At 35.1% G+C, this 23,494-nt stretch overlaps 1 protein-coding gene across 7 annotated transcripts in view; it reads left to right on the forward strand.

Annotated features, from left to right (window-relative positions):
• The window catches only part of LOC106884301 (nucleoprotein TPR), a 206,099-nt gene that overhangs the window by 80,859 nt on the left and 101,746 nt on the right, over positions 1-23,494 (forward strand). For all 7 annotated transcript variants that reach the window (XM_089355144.1, XM_089355147.1, XM_089355146.1 and 4 more), the window contains exons 23-29: positions 3,771-3,944; positions 8,403-8,543; positions 11,533-11,698; positions 12,798-12,914; positions 20,396-20,490; positions 21,000-21,054; positions 21,280-21,377. In XM_089355144.1, coding sequence (XP_089211270.1) covers positions 3,771-3,944; positions 8,403-8,543; positions 11,533-11,698; positions 12,798-12,914; positions 20,396-20,490; positions 21,000-21,054; positions 21,280-21,377 — 846 coding nt within the window. The remainder of the gene's footprint in view (positions 1-3,770; positions 3,945-8,402; positions 8,544-11,532; positions 11,699-12,797; positions 12,915-20,395; positions 20,491-20,999; positions 21,055-21,279; positions 21,378-23,494) is intronic.

Genomic DNA, 23,494 nt, shown 5'->3' on the forward strand with positions numbered 1-23,494 from the left:
TAAAGAGAGAGAGAGAGAGAGAGAGGGAGAGGGGGGACCAGTCAAGCAGCACATCACGCTGTAATTCTTGGGCTGAGAAATCAACACTTAAAAGCCATAATTTTAAGGAGCGATAAGAATTTTTGAATAAAGGAAAATGGGTAGTGGTGGTGGGTAGGTACCGCCAGCGAGTAGAGAGGGCTCTTAATTGTAGATTTTAAATATTTGAGAGACAACAATGCATAAATCGTAATTTTTTTAAAAGAGCAATGAATTCTGGGTGATTAGAATATAACGTAGCATGAATTTAGGAAGCTTAGAAAATGAATAAGCATGAATTTAAGACAACAACTGAATTCAATTGAATTTCATGGAGAGAAACAAGAAAGCGCAAGGTATTGAGATGTTTGAGGCCGTAAATAAATAAAAATCTCTATCTTATCTGCATCTTGGGTATTTTGTCGTAGTACGTCAGCTAGATAATTTAGAATGGGTTTCTCATTTATATATAGCCAGAACCTGAAGACCTTAAAGGAAAAACTACGAAGGGGGAGAGAGAGGATGGAGGGGTAGACAGAGGCATGGCGGGAGAAAAGATCATCATCATCATCATCATATATATATATATAAAGAGAGAGAGAGAGAGAGAGAGGGAGAGGGGGGACCAGTCAAGCAGCACATCACGCTGTAATTCTTGGGCTGAGAAATCAACACTTAAAAGCCATAATTTTAAGGAGCGATAAGAATTTTTGAATAAAGGAAAATGGGTAGTGGTGGTGGGTAGGTACCGCCAGCGAGTAGAGAGGGCTCTTAATTGTAGATTTTAAATATTTGAGAGACAACAATGCATAAATCGTAATTTTTTTAAAAGAGCAATGAATTCTGGGTGATTAGAATATAACGTAGCATGAATTTAGGAAGCTTAGAAAATGAATAAGCATGAATTTAAGACAACAACTGAATTCAATTGAATTTCATGGAGAGAAACAAGAAAGCGCAAGGTATTGAGATGTTTGAGGCCGTAAATAAATAAAAATCTCTATCTTATCTGCATCTTGGGTATTTCGTCGTAGTACGTCAGCTAGATAATTTAGAATGAAATATCCAAGTCTTAATCACACATATGGTTTTATTTTCACAGTATATTTTGCTAGATTTTTCTATGTCTTCTTTCAAAAATCCTTTGAATTCAAACTCAGAGTTTGACAACATAAAACTGGTATCCATTTTTCATCCATGGTGAAAAATTTGATAAAATGGAGAAAAAATTTTCAGAACTCCGATACCATCATCATCATTGTTTAACGTCTGTTTTCCATACTGGCATGGGTTGGATGGTTTGACTGAGGTCTGGAAAGCCAGCAGCTGCACCAGACTCCAATCTGATCTGGCAATGTTTCTACAGCTGGATGCCCTTCCTAACGCCAACCATTCTGACAGTGTAGTGGGTGCCCTAGCATAGATCATGTTCGGATGGTGCTTCTTACATGCCATCGGCATAGGAACCAGTCAAGGGGCACTGGCATCGGCCATGTTCTGATGGTGCTTTTTACCTGCCACTAGTACAGGAGGCACTGACCACAGCTACAATTTTGATTTTACTTAACTCAACAGGTCTTCTCAGACATATCATATTGCCCGATGCATCAAGAGTAATTTTAAATGGGCCGGACATGCAATACTGGCATGGGCCATGGGTCCTACTTCACTTTAGTTGTCCGGTCTTCTCAATCACAGCATATCTCCAATGGTCTTGGTCTCCTGCTATTGCCTCTGTGAGGCCCAACATTCAAAGGTCATGCTTTACCACCTCATCCAGTATCTTCCTGGGTCTACCTCTTGCACAGGTTCCTTCCACAATTAGGGTGTGGCACTTCCTCACACAGCTCTCCTCATCCATACGTAACATGGCTATACCAGCACAGTCATTTCTCTTGCACACTACATTTGATGCTTCTTATGTCCAACTTTTCTTTCAGGGTGCTCACACGCTGTAGTGTTTGCACACTGACATTAAACATCCAGCAGAGCATACTAGCTTCATTTCTTTCAAGCCTACACATGTCCTCAGCAGTCATGGCCCATGGTTCACTAACGTGTAGCATGGCAATTTGCACACATGCATCATACAGTCTACCTTTCATCCTGAGCAAGAGGCCCTTAGTTGCCAGGAGAGGTAGTTTCTCCCTGAACTTTACCCAGGCTATTCTTATTCTCGCTACTACATTCTCAGAGCATTCACCCCCACTGCAGACTTGGTTGCCTAGGTAGCAGAAGCTATCAACAACTACTAGTTTTTCTCCATGGCATGTGATGGAATCTGTTTTCTGTACATCTTCAGTGTTTATTGCCCCTGTGCATTTGTCACACACAAAAACTATCTTCCTGGTTAACCTTCCATTGAATTGCTACACCTTTTATGTGTCAATAGCTTACATTGGGTACATCTTATGGAGTTTCTACTCAAGCCTTTTCTGCAGATCAAGCAGAGCCATCTACCTGAAGGCGTTTGTGATTTGTCAGCCTTCCTACTTACTAAGACTTTGGTTTTTGCTAGGGTAATCCTAGGGCCCTTTGATTCTAGACCTTGCTTCCACACCCTAAACTTCGTCTCTAGTGCTGGTAGTGACTCAGCTATTAGAGCAAGGTCATCAGCATAGAGAAGCTCCTAGGGGCAGCCTGTCTTGAATTCCTTTGTTATTGGCTGGAAGACTATGATGCATAAGAGTGGTCTGAAGATTGATCCTTGGTGAACTCCTACTTCTACCTGGGATTCTTCACTATACTCATTGCCAACCCTCACCTTACTGACAGCATCCCAGTACAGGGCTTGTACAGCTCTTACCAACCACTTTCCCCAGTTTCCGCACTGACTACCAGATAAGGGATCGGAGAACCCTGTCAAAGGCTTTCTCCAAGTCAACAAAAGCCTAGTACAGAGGTTTATTTTTGGCTAGGTATTTCTCCTGAAGTTGCCTTACCAGAAATATTGCATCAGTGATGCTTCTTCCTGGCACAAAACCAAACTGCATCTCATCGAGGCTAACTCTCTTCCTTATTCGTTGGGCTATGACTCTCTCCGTAACTTTCATCACCTGATCCAATAATTTGATACCCGTGTAGTTATTTCTATCTAAAGCATCACCTTTGCCTTTTTAGCAGTTGACTATGGTGCTGCTACACCAGTCATTGGATATGACTTCTTCATGAGTCCTACACAAAGCCATAACTACCATGCACTCCATGGGACTGCTGCCCAACATGTCCATTAAAGTTGCAAGCCACAATAACCATGTCTTTTCATTTTTTATCAAGCTAGTCTGCAGGATAACCTCATAGAATTGGTCCTGGTCATCAGCCAGCCCAGCCTGTGGAGCATTTGTAGAAATGAATGTAACTGTTAATTTATCTCTGATGAGTCTTAGCTTAATAGCCCTATCACATATGCTGACTACCTCAGTTAACTTATCACCCTACTTTTCTGTTAAGTGTATGCCCACACCAATCACTCCTGCCCATCCAGAAGAATTTGAATGTGTTTCCTACCTGTTAGGAATCTAGCAGAAGCTCCCTTCCATCTCACTACTTGCACACTGCACATGTCTACATGGCGACACGTCATCATGTCAATAATCTCACCAGACCTACCTTTTTTATTGAGTGATTGCATTCATATAATATTACTGTACTATGATATAATAAATGTTCTGTATTGAATTGACTTTTATTTATGTAATACATTTGTAAGAAATGTATTAAATGACTGCTTACTTTTTTCTGTGTCTTTCTAGGATTTGGTAACAGCTCAGTCAAATGTGTCTCGACTTCAAGTCCGTTGTCAAAACCTGACAACTGAACGTGATCTATTAAAAGCGAATGAACAACGACTTGTTCAAGAGAAGGAGAACATGTTGAAAGAACAACACAGCCAAAATGTATTATTATCCAACTTACAAACTATTCAGGTACATTGCTCCATCTGTAATATTCTGTTCATTTTAATGTCTACTGTTTCATGTTGATATGCTCAGACAAAATTTGTTGTGGCAGGTTTTCTGCAGACTGTTGCCTGTCATCATTATTTATTGTTCATTTTTTGTGCTGGTATGAATTGGATGGTTGGCAGGAGCCAGTGAGCCAGAGGACTGCACCGAGCTCTGTCTGCTTTGGCATGGTTTCTATGGTTGGATGCTCTTCTTAATGCCAATCATTTTAAAGTGTACTGTGTACTTTTCACATGGCACCAGTACTAGTGAATTCAACAAGTAACCTGCAGGTGATGAGAGGTTAAAGTATAATAGAGAGATAGGAACAGGTGTCTTGTTGTTGAGGAGATACATGGGTATCCCAGTTGAAAAAGAGAGATGGTGAAGAGGTGTCAAGGTGTACCCTCAAGTTACAAGGATGTGAATATAAGATAAACGGTAGCGGATTGACAGGGTGAGTGGTTTGGTAAGTTATTGAGAATGAAAGAAAGTGGCAGACAGATGGAGATAGAGGTGAATAATGAACCCAGCTGGGGCACTGTTAGTCATGGTCAAAGAGGAAGGAAATAAAAGTGGGTCAGGGAGGTAACATGGCAAAAAAGATGATGTAGAGTGTGGGAAGGGAGAACATCACAAGCTGGAAATAGTGGATAATTAACAGAGGTAGTGGCAGGGTAAAAGGGAAATAAAATGGGTGTTCTGTGGAAAACAGTGGTAAGGGATGATAACGAAACTGCAGGAGACAAATGAAGTGGTTCCAGAAAAGGTGTTATGGAGATGAAATATGTTCAGTTCTGAACTTATAATTATAGCAGCTTAGTGAATAATGCTGTAGTCAGAATAATGATAGAGGGGTGGGTTTTAAAAAGATGAGTTGTGGTGGAGAGATTTGTCAGGGATAGACTGGATCAGGAGTAGAGACATAAATGCTATACTTTTAGGACCATTTTCGTTTAGATGGGCAGGTTGTCTTAAGCACAGCAAATCACCACTCATTCCACCCTTTTGTCATCTTTTCTGTGATGCTCATGACCTGGAGGTCATTATTCACTACTTTTTCCCCCTTGTCTTCTTGTGTCTCTCCCATTCACAAGTTCCTTTCACATTTAGCAATTGGCCCATTTTTGCAGCTATCCTCATTCATGTGCACCATGTGGCAATGCCATCACCATCTTCTCTTCTGCACACTACATCTGATCCCTCTTGTGCCCAATTTTTCTCAATGCATTTGCATTTTGTCATGCATGCACACTGATGTAGCACATTCAATGGAGCATGCTAGCTTCATTTGTTTCTGTCTTTCTCATGTCCTCTGCATTTGTGGCCCATGTTTCACAGCTGTGTAGCATTGCTGTTTGTACACAAGCATCATATAATGTCTTTAACTCTGAGAGAGAAGCTTTTTGTTACCAACAGAGGTAATAGCTCTCGGCCTTTTCTAGCCAGTTCCCACTCTAGTGACTTCACTTTCAGAGAATCCTCCTCCACTGTTAATTTGGTCACCTTGGTAACATCTTATCTCTTATGCCTAAGAATCTTCCTGGGCAACTGAGAAAATCTATTCCTGTGTATTCTTATTTAGTATTGTTCATGTGCTGCTGCCATACATAAAATCTGCTTTCTCTGCTAATCTTCTTGTGATTTCACTGCACCTCTTATATGTCCACAGTTTGCACTGGATACACTATATGGAATTTCTACCAACATCTTTTCTGCATCAAGCTAAGTAAAATCATGGTCATCCATACATAGAGGCATGTCCTTTACGAGCTCCCCCCCCCCCATCACACACCATCTGTCCTCTCTCAAAACTCCTCCACAACCGATCTTTTCAACATCTCTTCCATCTCACCACCCACTGCAGGCTGCTCCACTTTCCCTCACATGCCTATCTGCACATACATCCCCACAACCACTCCAATTTCTCTCACCATCACACTCTTATAAAACATTTCCCTTCTAGCCCTTCTGTAATGTATCTCCAACACTATTTCTTTCTATCTTTCCCTCACCTCCTTTTCCTACTGATGTAGCCAAGTATTTCCTCTATAGCAAGACACCTGTCTATGCCTGTATTATACTCTAACTTCTCACCTAGTACAAAGCCACTTACTTCAGTACCACTCCCTGTCTCAGCCAATAGGTCTTTGTCTTGCAAGTTACTTGGCTACCCCACAAGTGTTGGGTCACATAAAAAGACACTGCAATTTGTAAAGTGGATGGCATTAGGAAGGGCAGCCAACCATAGAAACTGTACCAATGGAGCCTCGTGCAGCTCTTTGGCTTGCAAACTCACCGACCCATGCCAGCATGGAAGGCAGATGTTAAATAATGATGATGTTGCCAATGTTGCCTTTGTCCACGAGAAGGATGTGGTAATTCATTGAGCAATAAAACTTGTACTGCTTATTCGGATATATGCAAGAGCACACTGCCTTTAGGCAGACATTTGTATAAATCCTCTTCATTTCTGATGCTTCACTCATTCTTCCCATCCAGTCCACAAGCTTAGAACAGCTACAATCAATGTAAGCACAATGAAATGTTGATTTGGTGAGATTGTTGAAATGCTAGAATGCTAGAGTGAAAATGTGTTGATGTGGGCTCTGGGCAAGTGGTAAAGTGTAAGGGAACCTCAGCCAGACATTCATACACATATAGAACGGCACTTAGCATCATAGAGACACTGTTGAGGATTTTGTATTCCTGTGTGGTTCAAGAGGATACACTGGCTTCTTTAGGGCCCTTGAAAGGATTACAGTTTTGCAAGCTAGTAAAATAGTTGTACACTTACTTTGTATATTATAATGGTATCCGTTTACTGCTACATAGGTTGTTAGGCCATTGTTTTAATCATCAAAGTGACAAAACAACATAACCTCAATGAGAAGATGTCTGAGTGTTACGTAGATAAGTGTTAAGTTACTATCTCAGTGATTTAATGGTTTAGTTAGCTGTGGTATTGAAGGTTATGTTTATTTTTAATTAGGTCTTCCCCATTGCTTCACTGCTAGTAAAAGTATATGTGAATCATACATATCTTTTAACAGTAGGCTGTTACATAGTGAAAGTCTCAGTTATTTTGGTGACAACACTCTATCTATCTATCTTTCTCACATACATTCTCTCTTTCTCCCCCCCCCCTCTCTCAACAACAACCTTTTTTTTTCTTGAAACAAATTTTAACTATCTTTCTTACATACACACTTTCTCTCGCTGAATTTCTTAGTATTGTCTCCATATTGAAAAACATACAGAAACACAAACACACAAACAAGCAAAAAAATAATTATGTATATTGTATAATAAAAGTTTTTTTTCTTTTGAAGTTTGTGTTGTGTTGACAAACTTGCACTTTAAATTCCCATGTTTTTAATCAAAACTTGCTAGTTACTATGGTGACAACACTACCTATTTATCACACACTCTCTCAACAACAACTTTTCACCTCCTTCACATATATCTTGTGACAGACAGAAAGAGATCATCTTCTCTTTTATAACATAAGATTATCTATTAGGCTAGAATATGTAGAGTTTGGTGTTTTGTATGTCTCTTAATTTTGAGTTCAAATCCTATCATGGTTGACTTGGAGTCTCACAAAATTAATAAAATAACACCAGTTAAGTACTGAGAGTAATATAAATCAAATGTGTCCACTTATTAGAAATTATGGACTTGTGCCTATGTTATAAATCATTATTCAACTCTTTTGATACCAACCCACCTGACACTGCCTCTTCTTCTGTGGTACAAACTACTTGTTTTCTAGAGTTCTAAGTTAAATCATTCTATTAGAATTTCTTTATTTTTGTTCCAAATACCAAGTTAATAATGCCAAAATTATTTCGCTAAGTTCTACTTTCAAAATATATTGAAACAAAGACAACTTATTTCAACAAGACTATGGTAACAAAAAAGTTAAAGGTCAATGTACATAGAAAAATATTACAAATATTACAGGTGCAAGAATTATGCACCTGATGTAAAATCAATGAATAATGTATGTTTCAGTGAATATAAGCCTATTTAGGAACTGCTATCCTCAGAGATCTTCAAATTATTCTTGAAATTTTCCAATTTATTTCCTGCTTGTTCTATTGCACTTTTTTTTTTTTTTTTTTAGCTTTTCCTGTGTTTGTTTCTTATAATTAGTACAATAGCCAAGTAGAAAATGTATCAGGTTACTTGCTTATAGATTATGAATTCATACACTTGTGAAGTCATTTTGTTTTGCTTCACACCAAGACACGACCTCCTAACTCAACATTCTTCAATTTAAGCTAAGAATGAATACCCATCAGATGCAGGGTACATCTTTCACAGCTTGTTTTTAATAGAAAAAGTTGCATCTTTACACCAGAAAATATAGTAATAGTTTCTATTTCATATTTACATGTGATGTTTGTCTTGAATGTTTATGTTATTATTTTGCAGAATAACATGGAAAGAGTTGAAAATGAAACCAAATCTCGGCTGCAACATCAAGTTGATGTTAGAGAGAAAGAATTGACTAATTTAAGAAGAAAGATGGATAATACAGAAACTGAGTTTAAAGCAACCATTAAAGCCTTAGAGGTATGTCATGATGATGATGATGCTCTTAGTTTGACTCTAATTTTGCTAGTATTGAAATAAAGTTAATGGCTAATGCACAGATTTCATAACATGATACCAATCATAGAAGAATATTGTCACTTTAATGATTTTGATCAAAGTGGTCCTACTGTTGTTTGATATCTAAATAGATATCACCTAGGTGTTGATAGATGGCTTGTGAGACCTGTCGAAGTCATGTACAAAGATGTAAGTAAATTGAGAGGTCTTATGATAAACTTAGCAAAGATGAAAGTTTTAGTTACTAGGAAGGAAGACAGGACCCTAGTACCTTCAGGGAAATTGCCTTGCTCAATACGCAGCAAAGGAGTTGGTATAAACTCCATATGTTGTACTCAATATAAGCTGTGGACACGAGATGTAGTGGATTTGCAGACAGACTAGCAGAGAACCTATGCAATAGATGCATTGGAGCAATATATATATATATATATATGAACACACCAGAAATAGACCCCCTTGATTGCCTGGATGGCTCATTACTAGTAGTTGATAGCTTTTGTTATGTAGACATAATTAGCTAAGGTAGCTGCTCTGAAAATACGTATGCATCCTGTATGTATATACATATTGTACTCTGCAACTTAATACTTTTGCTTAATATTATTTTTATTCCCCTCTTTGTGTATATTTGTGTGTGTGCATAAATTTTAGAAATGTTTTCTACATTAGTATGGGTTCTTACTAATTTGATAGTTTATCAACCTATTGTGGAAAAACACTTGTTTTTTGTCCTACAGGAAATTGCAGCCAAATTTTCACATTACACCTTATAAATAACTTAATATATAAGCAATGTAATATATAAGCAATGTAGTCCAACATAGGCAAAATGTTGGATTGCTCATGGGTAGGATGCTTTTAATTTGTCATTAGTTGACTTGGGATTTAAATGTAACAACAGTTGTAAACAGTTGTATTTTACACCTAGATAGTTAAATGAAGTGAAGTAGCATTTTATCCAGATACTTGACTCCATGGTTATAAGCTGTTTTGAATTCTTGATCATATGGGTAATATTTATGACCATCACAGATCCTAGGCCTGTTGCATTCCCCAACTTCCATCCCTTATTCTCATTATCATCCCTTCCCATATGCCTTCATCTATTCACCCTCTCTGTTATACTTCATTTTAACATCTCTCTCAACTTATCCCTTGTGCCCTCTGTCTATCACCATGCCCCCACTCACTTCAACCACCCTCATGAACCTCCTCATCTCCTTCCCCATTGTTTCTGTGCCTTGCTCATCATCCCCTACAACTGCCATCCTGTCTTCTGATACACAGCCCATAACATTTCTTGTTCTTTAAGGAATTTTCTCTGGTACCTTGTTGCCATCTTATTTTTTTCCAGATTTTCCCACTAATCCTTATGTAATGCAGAACAAGACAAATCTATCTATCACTGGCATAAAGCCACATATCCACCCTCTCAAACACTACCCTCACCCAACTGAGAGGGTTTTTTCCCTTTTTTTTTTTTGTTCCTGTTCTGCAAGTTACTTGGCAAACTCACCAGTGCTAGTGTCATGAAAATAAGCACCCAGTATACACTTTAAAGCGGTTGGCATTTGGAAATACATCCAGCCACAGAAATCATACCAAGGTTGACATGGAGAATGATGCAGCCTTGTTGCTGACCAGATCCTGTCAAGCTGTCTGACACATGCCAGCATGGAAAACGGACATTGATGATGATAATGATGATAACCAATGAATTTATAAAGTTATCTTGATACCACTTATTTTTCCTATTGGAACCATTTCACTTGTTCTACCCTTCAATTAATACTGCTTTTGCTCCCACCCGTTCATTGATCCCCACCTACACACTGAGACCCTTTCCCCAATTATCTCTTCCTCTCTCACCATATGTCACTCACTCTTTATGCACTGTATCTCCTCTATCCTTCCTCCACACACTCCTGCAACCACAACCATGTGATTTCTCTCTAATCCCTTCTCCAGTCTTACTATTCTGCTGCTCCACCCTGTCAGTCATTGCCTACTCTTCCCTATCTCCCTTAACTCATGCATCATTGGCCATCCACTATTCACTACATCTGCCCTTCAACATCTCTACAGTTGTTGCCTACTTTTCCTTGCCCACTCCCCATCTTTCCCTGCCTCATACTCTCTTGCAACTTCTACTCACCCACACTCTTGATCCTTCTATTCCACTCACTTCTACCCACCTCATACCTTGAGAGTCTACCTAAACACTTCATCACCACTATTTTTAATCTCTTTCTCTCTTTCCAACTTCAAACAATCCAACCCTCTCTTTTAAAATGAGTAGTCATGTAGATCCTGTACAGCAATAAACTTTTTCTGCTCTGGTCTCTTCTGTACTACTTTAATCCTTTGTCTCCTAGTTTAAAGTTGCTCTTTTGGGGTTCCTATCTTTCAAGCTACATGTCAACCTCACTGTTGTTGGTAGCACAAAAAAAACAACCTGTACATGCTGCAAAGTCATTGGCATTAGGAAGAGTATCCAGCCATAGAAACCATGCCAAAATAGACAGTGGAGCACAAATCAATCCTCGACAGATCCTGCCAAACTGTCAAGCCCATACCAATATGGAACAACCATGTTAAATGATGATGATGTTCAGTGTGTTCCAGGCAATAAGTTCTCTGCAAGCCTACTCTGCTATCTGCTATAGACTTCTGATTATAGTGTCATTTATATGTAAGTTGAAGATGATCATGAGGGAAAGCACAATTGTTATATCATAATTCTGCCCTCTTCCCATTCCTTATTTCATTAATCACCTGTTTAAAGATAAATACAATAAATACAGCCAGTTGATGAGATAGTGTTTGAGTGAATGTGTGATAACATTTAAGGAGAAAAATTTTAAAGATTTTTAAGATCATTGAGAATAATTAGTTTTAATCCATCAGTAAAATGCTCAGATATTTCTTTTCCTAAATATTTTTGTAGACCAAAATGAACAACCTACACCGTCAGTTGGACCAAGAAGTTCAGTCTCACCAAAAGTCTAAAGACACAATTATTGAAATGACACGTCGAGTAAATACTCAGAAACAGGAATTGGCAGCTACACAGGCAAAACTCGCATGTGCGGAAACTAAACTATCTAAATCATGTAAGGAACATTATTATTAGTATTGGTATTAGCATTGTTACTGTTGGTGTTATTGATGAGGGTAGATGCTTGACAGAATTGTTAGTTTTAGACAAAATGCTTTACAGTATTTTTGATTTTTTGTTCTGGGTTCAAATCCCACTGAGGTCAGGTTTTCCTTTCAACCTTTCATACAAGTACTGGGATTAGTAGTATTGAGTAGCCCCTTACTCTCTAAACTGCTGGCTTTGTGCCTAAATTAGAAACAATTATTACAATGATGGGAGGAAATTGGTGAATCAGCAGAATTGTTAGAGCACTGGGAGAAAAAATACCTTCCAGTATTTGTTCTAGCTCTTCACATACTGGGTTCAACTCCTGCCAAAGGTAGATTTGCCTTTCATTCTTCCAGGGTTAATAAAATAAAGCACCAGTCAGGTACTGGGGATTGATTCAATTTAGCGATTCCCCTCACAAAATTTCAGGTCTTGTACCTTTATTATGAATGATTGTTACTGTTGGGATGAAATAGTTAGATCAGAGAAACAGGAAGGTGACTGGTTTTGTTATGCATTCTAAGTTCAAATCCTGTTGCTAAGTGGAAAGATTAAAACCTATTCTGAGCTCGTTATTCAAGTGTTAATAGATGAAAAATATGAGTAATAAATCCCTCCTAGAATGTTAGTCTGTTATTTTATGACTTCGGATCTGTTAACACTGCATGTTTCTATATCTAGATGTCTACAGAGTTAAATGCTTTTTTCAGACACATTAGAATACCAGAAGCAGATATGATTTCATATTACACAAGCCTGTAGTCTTTAGTTATCATGCTGCTACACTATCTGTTGATATTCCTGCAAAATGGAAGCAACCATTCACATTTATGATTAAGATTTACTAAATGTCTGTAGTTTTTTGTGGCTTTGATTACCTTGTCATTAATACTGGGATCTTGTTTATATGCCAAAAATGTTATGTTGCAAATAATAAAATAATCTACCTTATACTTTTGTAGCACTTCTTTTGCAAATGGTTCATTAGGTGGAGGAGCAGTGACATTTTGGTAATATGTTGGGTGATGTATAATTTGGTTAATTATTTCTTTCTAAATCTTTAGACGGCAGCATGGAAGTGAGTAGCAATACAACTTCATTACAATTTAATATTGATGGAGAATCATTAGCAGTGAAGGATTTGCGGTCTCGCTTGAATGACTCACAGACTGAAATAAAAGGTGATTTTTATTATATAAATTTACTGTTGCAGTTTATTGTAAAATGTTTGTTTCTTTCTCTCCATGAAAGTAAAATGCTAATATTATACTCATTATTGGCTGCAATAGCTCTCTATTTAGAAATACTTTTTTTTTTTTTTTAGGTGGTGGGGTTACATCAACTTAATGACATTAAGCATAATTTAAGTTTCAGAGACTGATAGAAATGGTGCTAAGATGCAATATTGGTTAGTAGAATCCATAGAATTCAAAGCATTGCATCACAAGTAAAATTAAACTTAGATTCTATACATATAAAACCAATGATAGAATACAATAAACACTAGCTTATATAAAACTAGTTACATACTTTACATATATAACTAGAAATAGAATACAGTAAACACTAATTAATATAACGTTATATTCTTTACATATAAGACCAATGATGTAATACATTAAACTTGAGTTAATATAACACTAATATTCTTTATATATTTAAAATCAGCAATACAGGGTATTTGATGACTTTTTAAGTCTCCTCTTTCAAGAACAGCTTGATGTATTGGGGAACAGTCAATGGCATTGGAGAGCCTATAGATTAAAGTTGTAGGTAAAAAGCTGACTCGGTGGACAGGAAGCTGCCTAAATATTAGAAGAGAGTTACTTGTATCATGATGATTTGTGCTGGGTCTCAAAATGCCAACATCAAGAGAACTGCTCAATTCTCTGTGAACACTGTAAATGCTGAAAGATGTGATACGGACAGCTGGAAGGGACTCGGCCAGCATTCTGACTGTGGCCACATACAGGTATTCATCAATTGCAGGACAAGTTGATGGAAGATCTGAGCAAGGGAATCTGGGATTTGGCAAGAAAGATGAGTGTTGGAGTCACCACAATGAAGCTGGCCCTGAATGTGAACCTTCGCTATCACTTGTACAAAAGGCAAAAGGACAAATGCTGACAGCCAAAGCCATGAGGAAATATTTGGCTCAGTTAAAGAATCCCTTGAATAAGCTGAGGCATCTTGTTGAGCTGGGAATGATTTCGTTTTTCTCAGATGAAAAGAACTTCTGCCAGGACCAGTTGCACAACGCCCATCACAACTGGTGGTTTGCCTACAATCCATGTGATGCCCCACATACCATGAAAACCAAGTTCCTCCAAACTATGATGATCTTAGGGTGTGTCTTCAGGGGCTTAGGTTCAATTTAGACAGTTATGTGAAGCTGCTGGAGACTGGTCAAACCTTGGTTGAAGAGGGTTGCTGCTGGAAGGCCATAGCAGGATTCAGCTCCTTGCCATACCTCCAGAAAGAGTCAGAAGTGGTTGTCAGAGAATTTCTATGACTTCACCAACCCCAATTTCTGGCCTTCTGATTCATTCAATTGTAATCCCATGTATTATGTGTGTAGGGCACATTGAGAAAAACACCAGCTACTCTGCCAGCAACACCAATGCCAAGCTGGTGGCAAAGATCAAGGAGGTGTTTGAAGATCTTCCCAGGGACACAATAAGGAATTCATGTAATTTATCTTCCAGCCATAATCTAGTTGATATTTTTTTATTCTTTTTAAAGATACTTTTATTTTTGGATGGGATATTGTGTTTTTTTTTCTTTTATGCAAACTGTTATATTTAGCTTGAACACCTTGTATATGTCAAAACCTCATTTTAGGTGAGTTAGTCTTAAATTGTTAGTGTTATTTCGTATTAGCATATTTGATGCAGAAGCCGTAAAAAGCTTAGTAGATATATGCTAAGAAGAAAATCAATATTAATTATCTGATATTATTTATCATCGTTTTAGGAAATACAAAAGTGAATGATTAGCACAATCATTAGCCCATTAAAATAAATGCACTGCGGTGTTTGTTTCAGCTATTTACTTTTTGAGTTTAAATCCTGCTGAGATCAACTTTCTTTTTCATCCCTTAAGTAAATAGTAAATTTATATACCAGTTAAATACTGAGGTTGATGTAATCAAGTAGCCCTCTTCATTATATATTTCTAATTTTATGTCTAAATAGAAACAATTATTTTGGCAAGTACTGGAGATGAATCTAAAGCTTTTGTGTCTATATCAAGACAAGGTGATCATTGAGTTCATCACTAAGTAAATATTATATCAAACATTTATGGGAGTTACCCTACTAAGTGAATATTTCACAGTTTAATTAGAAAATAAATCAAATAAATTTGACAAGTGACTGAAACTAATGCAATGGAATTTTTCACTCATTTATGACTTGAGGATAAACAATATTTATCATAAAAGTTTTCTTTTAGTTCCTACACAAACAAATGCTAATGGCATGTGCACATATACAGATACTCAATACTTTCTTACACACACATACTCACAGCTAATTGTCCTCTGTGTGTGTGTGCGTGCGCACATGGACATGTTAAGAGTGTCCATTTGAACTTTTCTCTCTCTCTCTGACAAACATTTTTTACCATCCCTTTTCTTCAGCATGACAGATTGTTTACACCACCGGAAATAACCATTTGAATTTTCATATAATATATTCCTATTAGTGTTACTATCATGCATGTCTTGTCCTAATTCTGTCTTATAGCTGAAAGGCCTTTTATGTATATTTATATGTATAACAAATACCTATGTTGTTTCTCTTCGTTTTTGTTTCACATGTTTTGTCTCAATTCTGTCGCAAAGCCAAAAGATTTTCTGTGTGTGTATAAAATAATACTTGTGTTGTTTGTTATTTGCATATATTTATATTACCATCCTTGTATTTTCATTTTTTTGATATATTTTACTGTTCAGTCTACAGATCATGTCTTGTTTTTTTTGTACTTGTCTCATTTTGTCCTTCATTCTTACTCATTTATATTCCAGCAAAGTTTTGCAGTTGTTGCCACCAAAATAAAAAATATTATTGATAAGGTGTCAAAATCGTGAAGATTTTTGGTTGATAACTGATATTGGATGTTTTTTTCTCCTGTTTTCCATATATTTCTTTGTCATCTTCCTGTGAAACATTTTACTATTTTTGTTTGTGTGTGTGTGTGTGTGTGTATATATATATATATATATATATATATATAATAGTATTAGGGACAAAATCCAAAATTACAGGTAAAAACTCAATTAAAATCAATTTATAAAAAATTAAAATTAAATTGAGCTTTATAGATAAAATATATATAAAATACATAGTTTTAGGGAAAATAACCAAGTTTCAAGAACTCATCGATGAAAATCCACTATCACATATAGAAAAATTAACAATTAAAAGCACAATAAATGAGTATAATATAAAGCAAAGTAAATATCATAAGATAAATATAATAAAATGATTACACGTGTTTCATAACTAATTTTCAAATAGAAAGGAAATTTAAATCGATTAAAATCAATTAAAATCATCGAAAATAAATTCTATTCAAAAATATAGCTAATTGTCAGATCGTAAGTAGAACATCATCATCATCATCATCATCGTTTAACGTCCGCCTTCCATGCTAGCATGGGTTGGACGATTTGACTGAGGACTGGTGAAACCAGATGGCAACACCAGGCTCCAATCTAATTTGGCAGAGTTTCTACAGCTGGATGCCCTTCCTAACGCCAACCACTCAGAGAGTGTAGTGGGTGCTTTTACGTGTCACCCGCACAAAAACGGCCACGGTCGAAATGGTGTCTTTTATGTGCCACCCGCACAAGAGCCAGTCCAGGGGCACCGGCAATGATCTCGCTCGAAAAACCTCATGTGTCACTCGCACAAGAGCCAGTCCATGGGCACTGGCAACGATCTCGCACGAAAGATATCATGTGTCGCCCGCACATGAGCCAGTCCAGGGGCACTGGCAACGATCCCGCTCGAAAGATTTCATGTGTCGCCCACACATGAGCCAGTCCGGTGGCACTGGCAAACGATCCCGCTCGAAAAAGCCTCGTGTGTCACCCGCACGAGCCAGTCCAGGGGCACTGGCAACAATCCCGCTCGAAAGGCCCCATGTGTCGCCCGCACACGAGCCAGCCCGGGGTCACCGGCAATGACCTCGCTCGAAAAACCTCAAATCTCAACCAACAATAAGTACCAAATGAATTAATATGAAATACTTATTTTATAAAGATAGAAAAATTATTAAAAATATCAAAATAATAACCATTCAATAATCCTCCCTTCATCCATTATAATAACATGTATATTATATACAAAAAACAGCTTACATAAATTATCATTGTTTTAAATTATCTTTGTTTTAAATACAATTTGAACGAAGTTTAAGTTTAAAATAATAATGAAGATAAAATTAGTGCATATTTAACTGGTGTAATAGTTAAAGCTATACTATTTAAAGCTAAAAACGTTTATTTAATTATCATTAAAAATCAATTGAATAATAGAAAAATACAAGAATATTTATTTCTACAAACGTAAGAATAAAAATATGAATGAAAAAATTAGGAAAGAAAAAAATTATTAAGTATAAAAGATTAAACTTTATATATATATATATATATATATATATATATAAAGTTTTAATAAAAACACCTTTAACGATATTATAAACAATAAAGACTAATTATTAATCAAATATTATCAATCAAAAATAATCGAAAATATATCAACACTATTCAAATCGAAGTTCTAATATTATGTAGAAATGAAACTGTAACTTCTAAATAATTTAGTGTTAAATAAGTTATCTATTAAAAATAATCTATAAAGAACCAAATGAATAATATAAAAAACAAGAATACATATTATTTTCAAATAGTAGAAAATCTTTAGCAAAGTAAAAACAGTACTTATCCATATTTTTCTGTAATTCAAACTGAAACTAAGACGTTATCTAATAGCTATAGCGTTTTAAGCAAGAGGTCGCGCGAAAATACTACGTTAAAATAGAGAATAGAATATGAAAACATGAATGAAATAATAATACTTAAAAAAATGAATGAAAAATTTTAAATTTATATAACTAACAACATAAAAAGAACAAAAAACTATAGCTATCTTATAAAACATATTAATAAATTTTAAATTCTAATATATAATATTAACCTACCAATAAAAATAAAACTACTATATATATACATAAATATATATCTACACATACACACATGTACCTACCTAAACATACATATAAATACAAATACACTCATACACATATATAAATAAATAAAGAATATTATATATAAATACACACTCCCACTCACCCTCCCATACTCTCAAATATACATATTATATAGATACACATATACATACATATAAAAATATAAAATATATACACTCATATGTATACTCAAATGCACATACATATATATACACAATATACACACAAACAAACTCATATACCAAATGCACATACATATATATACACAATATACACACACAAACAAACTCATATACATACATATATATATATATATATATATATATATATATATGTATATATATATATATATATAAAAGAATACATAAATATACACTAATACTCAGTTAGAAAAACATATAAACACATAAAATATACACACATATATACACAGAAAAAACATGTGTGTGTGTATATATATATATATATATATATATATATATATATATATATACATAAATATATATATACATACACTTATATATATATATATATATATATATATATATATACTTGCTAATTAATATAGACAAATTACACACACTCACATATATACTTATACCCATATATATACATATATATATATATACACATTTACATAAGTACATACATACATATACATACATATACACAAAAATACTCATAAATATATATATAAAAATATATACACACAAATAAATATATAAATAAGGAACATTATAAAACAAAACTACACTCACACACTCACTCACACACACAATATATATAAATATACATCTATACTCACAAATACATATATTTATACATACATGTAAATACAAATATACACTCAAGATACACAAACATATATAAACACAAACACATATATATACTTAAACCTATATAAATACATACGTAAACATATATACATACACCTAAAAATATACATACATACTAACGCATATAGACTAAAACACGCACACTCATATATATACATATACACATACTCATATAAAAAAATAAATAAAAAATCATTAGCTAAAGTTTTTATATAAATAAAGTAGTTTATGTCTACATTTTAGTTTTCGTTCATCAAAAGAATTAAGTAAATTATTATCCTTATGAAATAATATCTCTTTAAATTCATTATTACATAAAATACAAAAGTTATTACCTATATGATAGGATTTAGCTTTATAAACTATCTCCCATTTAAAAATATAGTTAATATTTTTTGATTTAAGTTCCCAAATATATTTACTGAGGCCATTAGAATTAATCAAATTTCTATTAAATGAGTGCATTACCACATACCTAATCAAGTTATTAATGCATTGTACCTTCTGTTTTCATGTGAATGGTGTGTTTGTATTATACTCATTTATTGTGCTTTTAATTGTTAATTTTTCTATATGTGATAGTGGATTTTCATTGATGAGTTCTTGAAACTTGGTTATTTTCCCTAAAACTATATATTTTATATATATATATATACACACACACACACACACACACACACACACACACACACACACCAATAGATAGACAAGAAATACAATAGATTGAATAATACAAACACACCATTCACATGAAAACAGAAGGTACAATGCATTAATAACTTGATTAGGTATGTGGTAACAACTAAAACAATATTAGTCAATGCTTAATATTACTTTTAATTGCCACAGAATACAATTTTTCTATCAGCTTTTTAATGTGTTATTCATTAAATGCGTTAACACTTACTAGGTTTCCATGCGGATGGCATCTTTGAATTATTTGTTCCGTTTGAATGAGTGCTACTTAAGAATATCTACCAAACTAGATCAAACTGTAGAGGTCACTTAAATCCCTGTCCTCCTGTCCTGTATTATCAATGGTAAGCACATTGACATTTAAAACTCCCCTCCAAATTTGAGATTTAATACATGATGGACATTAAACTATATGTGGCAATGACTAAGGATGTTGAGCTTGATAAAACATGGTGATAATCATAAGGGAGATTCATGTTGAAATAAGGTAATTTTTTTGTTGTTCTGTAGTAAATGGTCATGTTTTTGAGCGGCAGAATTCTATTAGCTTTGCCTTTGACTTTCCAATAAATGAATATCCTTCTAAAGTCTAATTATACCAAAGGTAACCCCAACCCTCCCACACTGATATATAAGAACTACATGGATATCTTTGTCCATACTCATCTGTAGCCCAATTCCCACAGGTTAAATCTTTTTGAATATCAAAAAGAACACAGCAAAAATTTAGGAGATTGTGTGATAAGAATGTTGCAAGTAGTTGTGACTCCTATATCAGTTTATGTGCTACAAGTTTTAGATAATCTTTATTGGATAAATTCCTTTTTTTTTTTCTTTTGTCTACTGGTTTCTGATTATTTTTGCTCTTATTATAGGTTTGAAAGAACAGTTGGAAAAGAGTCGAAAACATGTAGATCAGTACAAAGCTATCTCTGAAAGCCTGGAAAATAGTTTAAAAGATCAGAACAAGGTGAAAAAAAATTTTATGAACTTTGTTTTCATTAAATAAATTTTGTTTCAAAGATTTTGAGAAATAATTTTTCTTTTTCTTTATTAAGGAGACAAAGATTGTATTTCTAGTCCATACTTTACTGTAAAAACTGACCAGGGAACTTTTGTCTTTGTTTTTGATGCAATACATACTGTTCAAGCAAATAATTAAGAGTTTATAGATCTTTCATACACATCTAATTTTATTTATTGTTTCACTATTTTGTTTTTCTTTTATCTATCAGCTTCACAGTTTTGAAATGTTTCTCATACTTCAAACTGTCACATATTGTTGAGGAAAAAGCTGATTTCTCCAGCAAAATAATAATATTTATCAATAATATTATAATACTTTACATAGTGTTGATTTCATTCGTTGGTTGATGCTTTATGATAATGGTTTTTTTTTTATATTTAGATAGTTGAAATAGCTATTTGCAGTATTTATTAAATTGGCATTGTAATTTATTTTTATGAACACTTTTCAAGGCAAGTGAAAATTTCAACCAAAATGCTGAAAAGAAGTTGGAAACTCTCAAAGAAGGTTTGTAGATTTCTATTTTATTGTAAAGTTTATTGGTTAGGTTGGTTAAATTCTTATTAGAGTAAAATTGCTTTCATTATTTCACATTGCAACTGTTTCTATAGTCATCGACTATATAGTTAATTATGTTAATTATAATAAATATTTAATAATTTTATGAAATTAGATTTAATTTTCAATTTCATATATTTATTGTTGTTTGGATTTTAATACTTTAATCTGTAGCTAATGAAAGCAAAGACAAAATAATTGAAAAGCTGGAGAAAGAGAAACAGTACTTGAATGAAGACAATACAAAATTATCAGAGGAGAAACACAAAATGGTAAGTCATCATCATCGTTTAATGTCTGTTTTCTATGCTGGCATGGGTTGGGCAGTTTGACAGGAGCTAGAGCAGGCCAGCCAGGGAGTTGTTGAGGTATGGTTTCTATGGCTGGATGCCGTTCCTAAAGCAAATCATTTTACAGCATGTGCTGAGTGGATCTTACATGTCACTGGCATGGATGCATTTACACAGCACCAGCACCTTTAAAGGACAAACCTATATGTATGAATGACCACAATTTTATTTAGCTTGATGCATCTTCCCATGTACAGCCAATCACCATAACTCCTGGTCCCTTGTCATTTTCTTAGTGAGGCCCAACATCTGAAGATTCTTTCTCATCACTTCGTCCCGTGTCTCTCTGGGTCTACCCTTTCCACAGCTTCCTTTCACAATTAGAGCTCAGCATATCTTTATACATCTGTCCTCATCCATACGCATCACATGACCAAACTAGCGCAGTCTTCTCTCTTGCACACAACATCTGATGCTTCTTATGCCCAGTTTTCCTCTTAAATCATTTACATTCTGTCATGTGTGCATACTGACATTACCCATCCAACAGAGCATACTAGCCTGTATATATAATCTGTAATCATAGCCCATGTTTTACTGCCATGTAGCATAAGCTGTGTGTGCACAGGCAAGTTGTACATATACAAGCAAGTCAGGTAAGTCAATTTGGTAAATTAAAATTGTCTACGTAGACTGTCAATTTTAGAGTATGATAAGCATTTCTAGATAGAACCTCAGCTAAATGTAGTGTATGGAGAATATCATTGTCACATTGTATTCCTTTATTAGTTGCAGTTGGTAGTGTTCATTGGGGCTCTAGCATTGTAATGTTTGGCAAGTACTTCTATCATAGCTTTAAATTGACCAAAGCCTTATGAACGAGTTGTGCATGGTGGAAGTCTGTCAAAGGAAACATTCTTGTGTTTGAGTGGTAGATTTAATCCATTATATAGCTTAGCACCACCATGTAACCCTGTAGTGCCTTTATTGAATGCATTCAGACTAGATGCCCAGCCTGAGGATAACTTCCTTTCATCAACCTCTAAGACTCTGTAAAGTATCATGAATGTTGCCCTTCATCTGACTAAATCATGTAAAACTTACAAAAGGGAGGTGGATGGAGGCTGAAGGGTCAGCAATTCATACCTTATTACTTGTGTTTATGACCAAGACAGCTAGCATTTTCTGATTTAGTCCATTAAGTCATAGATAGATAGATACCATGGATACTCAGTTTTCTACTGGAAGCAACCAGTGCCATAAGTTGTGTTGAGTTCAAGTTTTTCCCTAAAAATAGTTTGGTCTATACTGTACATAAGAGGAAGCTGAAGTCTTCAAGTGGTATTGCTCTGTTCATATTCAATCTTTTTTGACTACAGTAACCTGATACAGCAATCTTCATCTAAGAATGACAAAAATAAACCACACCTGTGATTGACCTTGCTAAGTTTACTATCAGATGTAAATAAATCTCCAGCCAAATATGTCAGGATGTGAGATTTAGGAAGTTCAAAACTTACAAATTTACTTCCTTAATTCTGTCTTTTCAACCTGTTTCCATTGTTTTAAGTGTTTAAATAGATTGTTTGCTGTTGATGGAATTAAAAATTATTGTGCAAATTATGTTGATCTGTAAAATAGCCAAACATTACCACTAATTTAATATCTTACAGTCTTGATTGTGCGTCTGATATAAGCAGAAGTATCAGCTATTTTCTCAGGTCCTATTGTTATCTAGAGGCACTATTCCAGTGGTTCTCAAACTGGGGTCCGCAGTCCCATAGGGGACCATGAAGTAATTTCAGAGGGACTGCGAAGGAACACTAAAGTATAGTGAAAACGGGTGGCTTGAGACAGTTTAAACATTTCAAGACTTTCAATTTCTCGCATGCTATCATCCTTTTTTGTTGTTGACTTCAAAAGCCCACTCCACTCTTACACACTCATTTGCTAATCACACTTGTACAAGTGTCATTAGCTGAAGGAAAATATACAGGTATAATGGTGGATCATGCATGTGCTGTCAGTATTCTACACTCACATGATTCGCCACACCACCATTGCAATCCACACGTTTGCCTGTCCTCGTTGGTGCATCT

The sequence above is a fragment of the Octopus bimaculoides genome, chromosome 7 (assembly GCF_046866305.1).
Source record: "Octopus bimaculoides isolate indiv1 chromosome 7, ASM4686630v1, whole genome shotgun sequence".
NCBI lineage: Eukaryota > Metazoa > Mollusca > Cephalopoda > Octopoda > Octopodidae > Octopus > Octopus bimaculoides.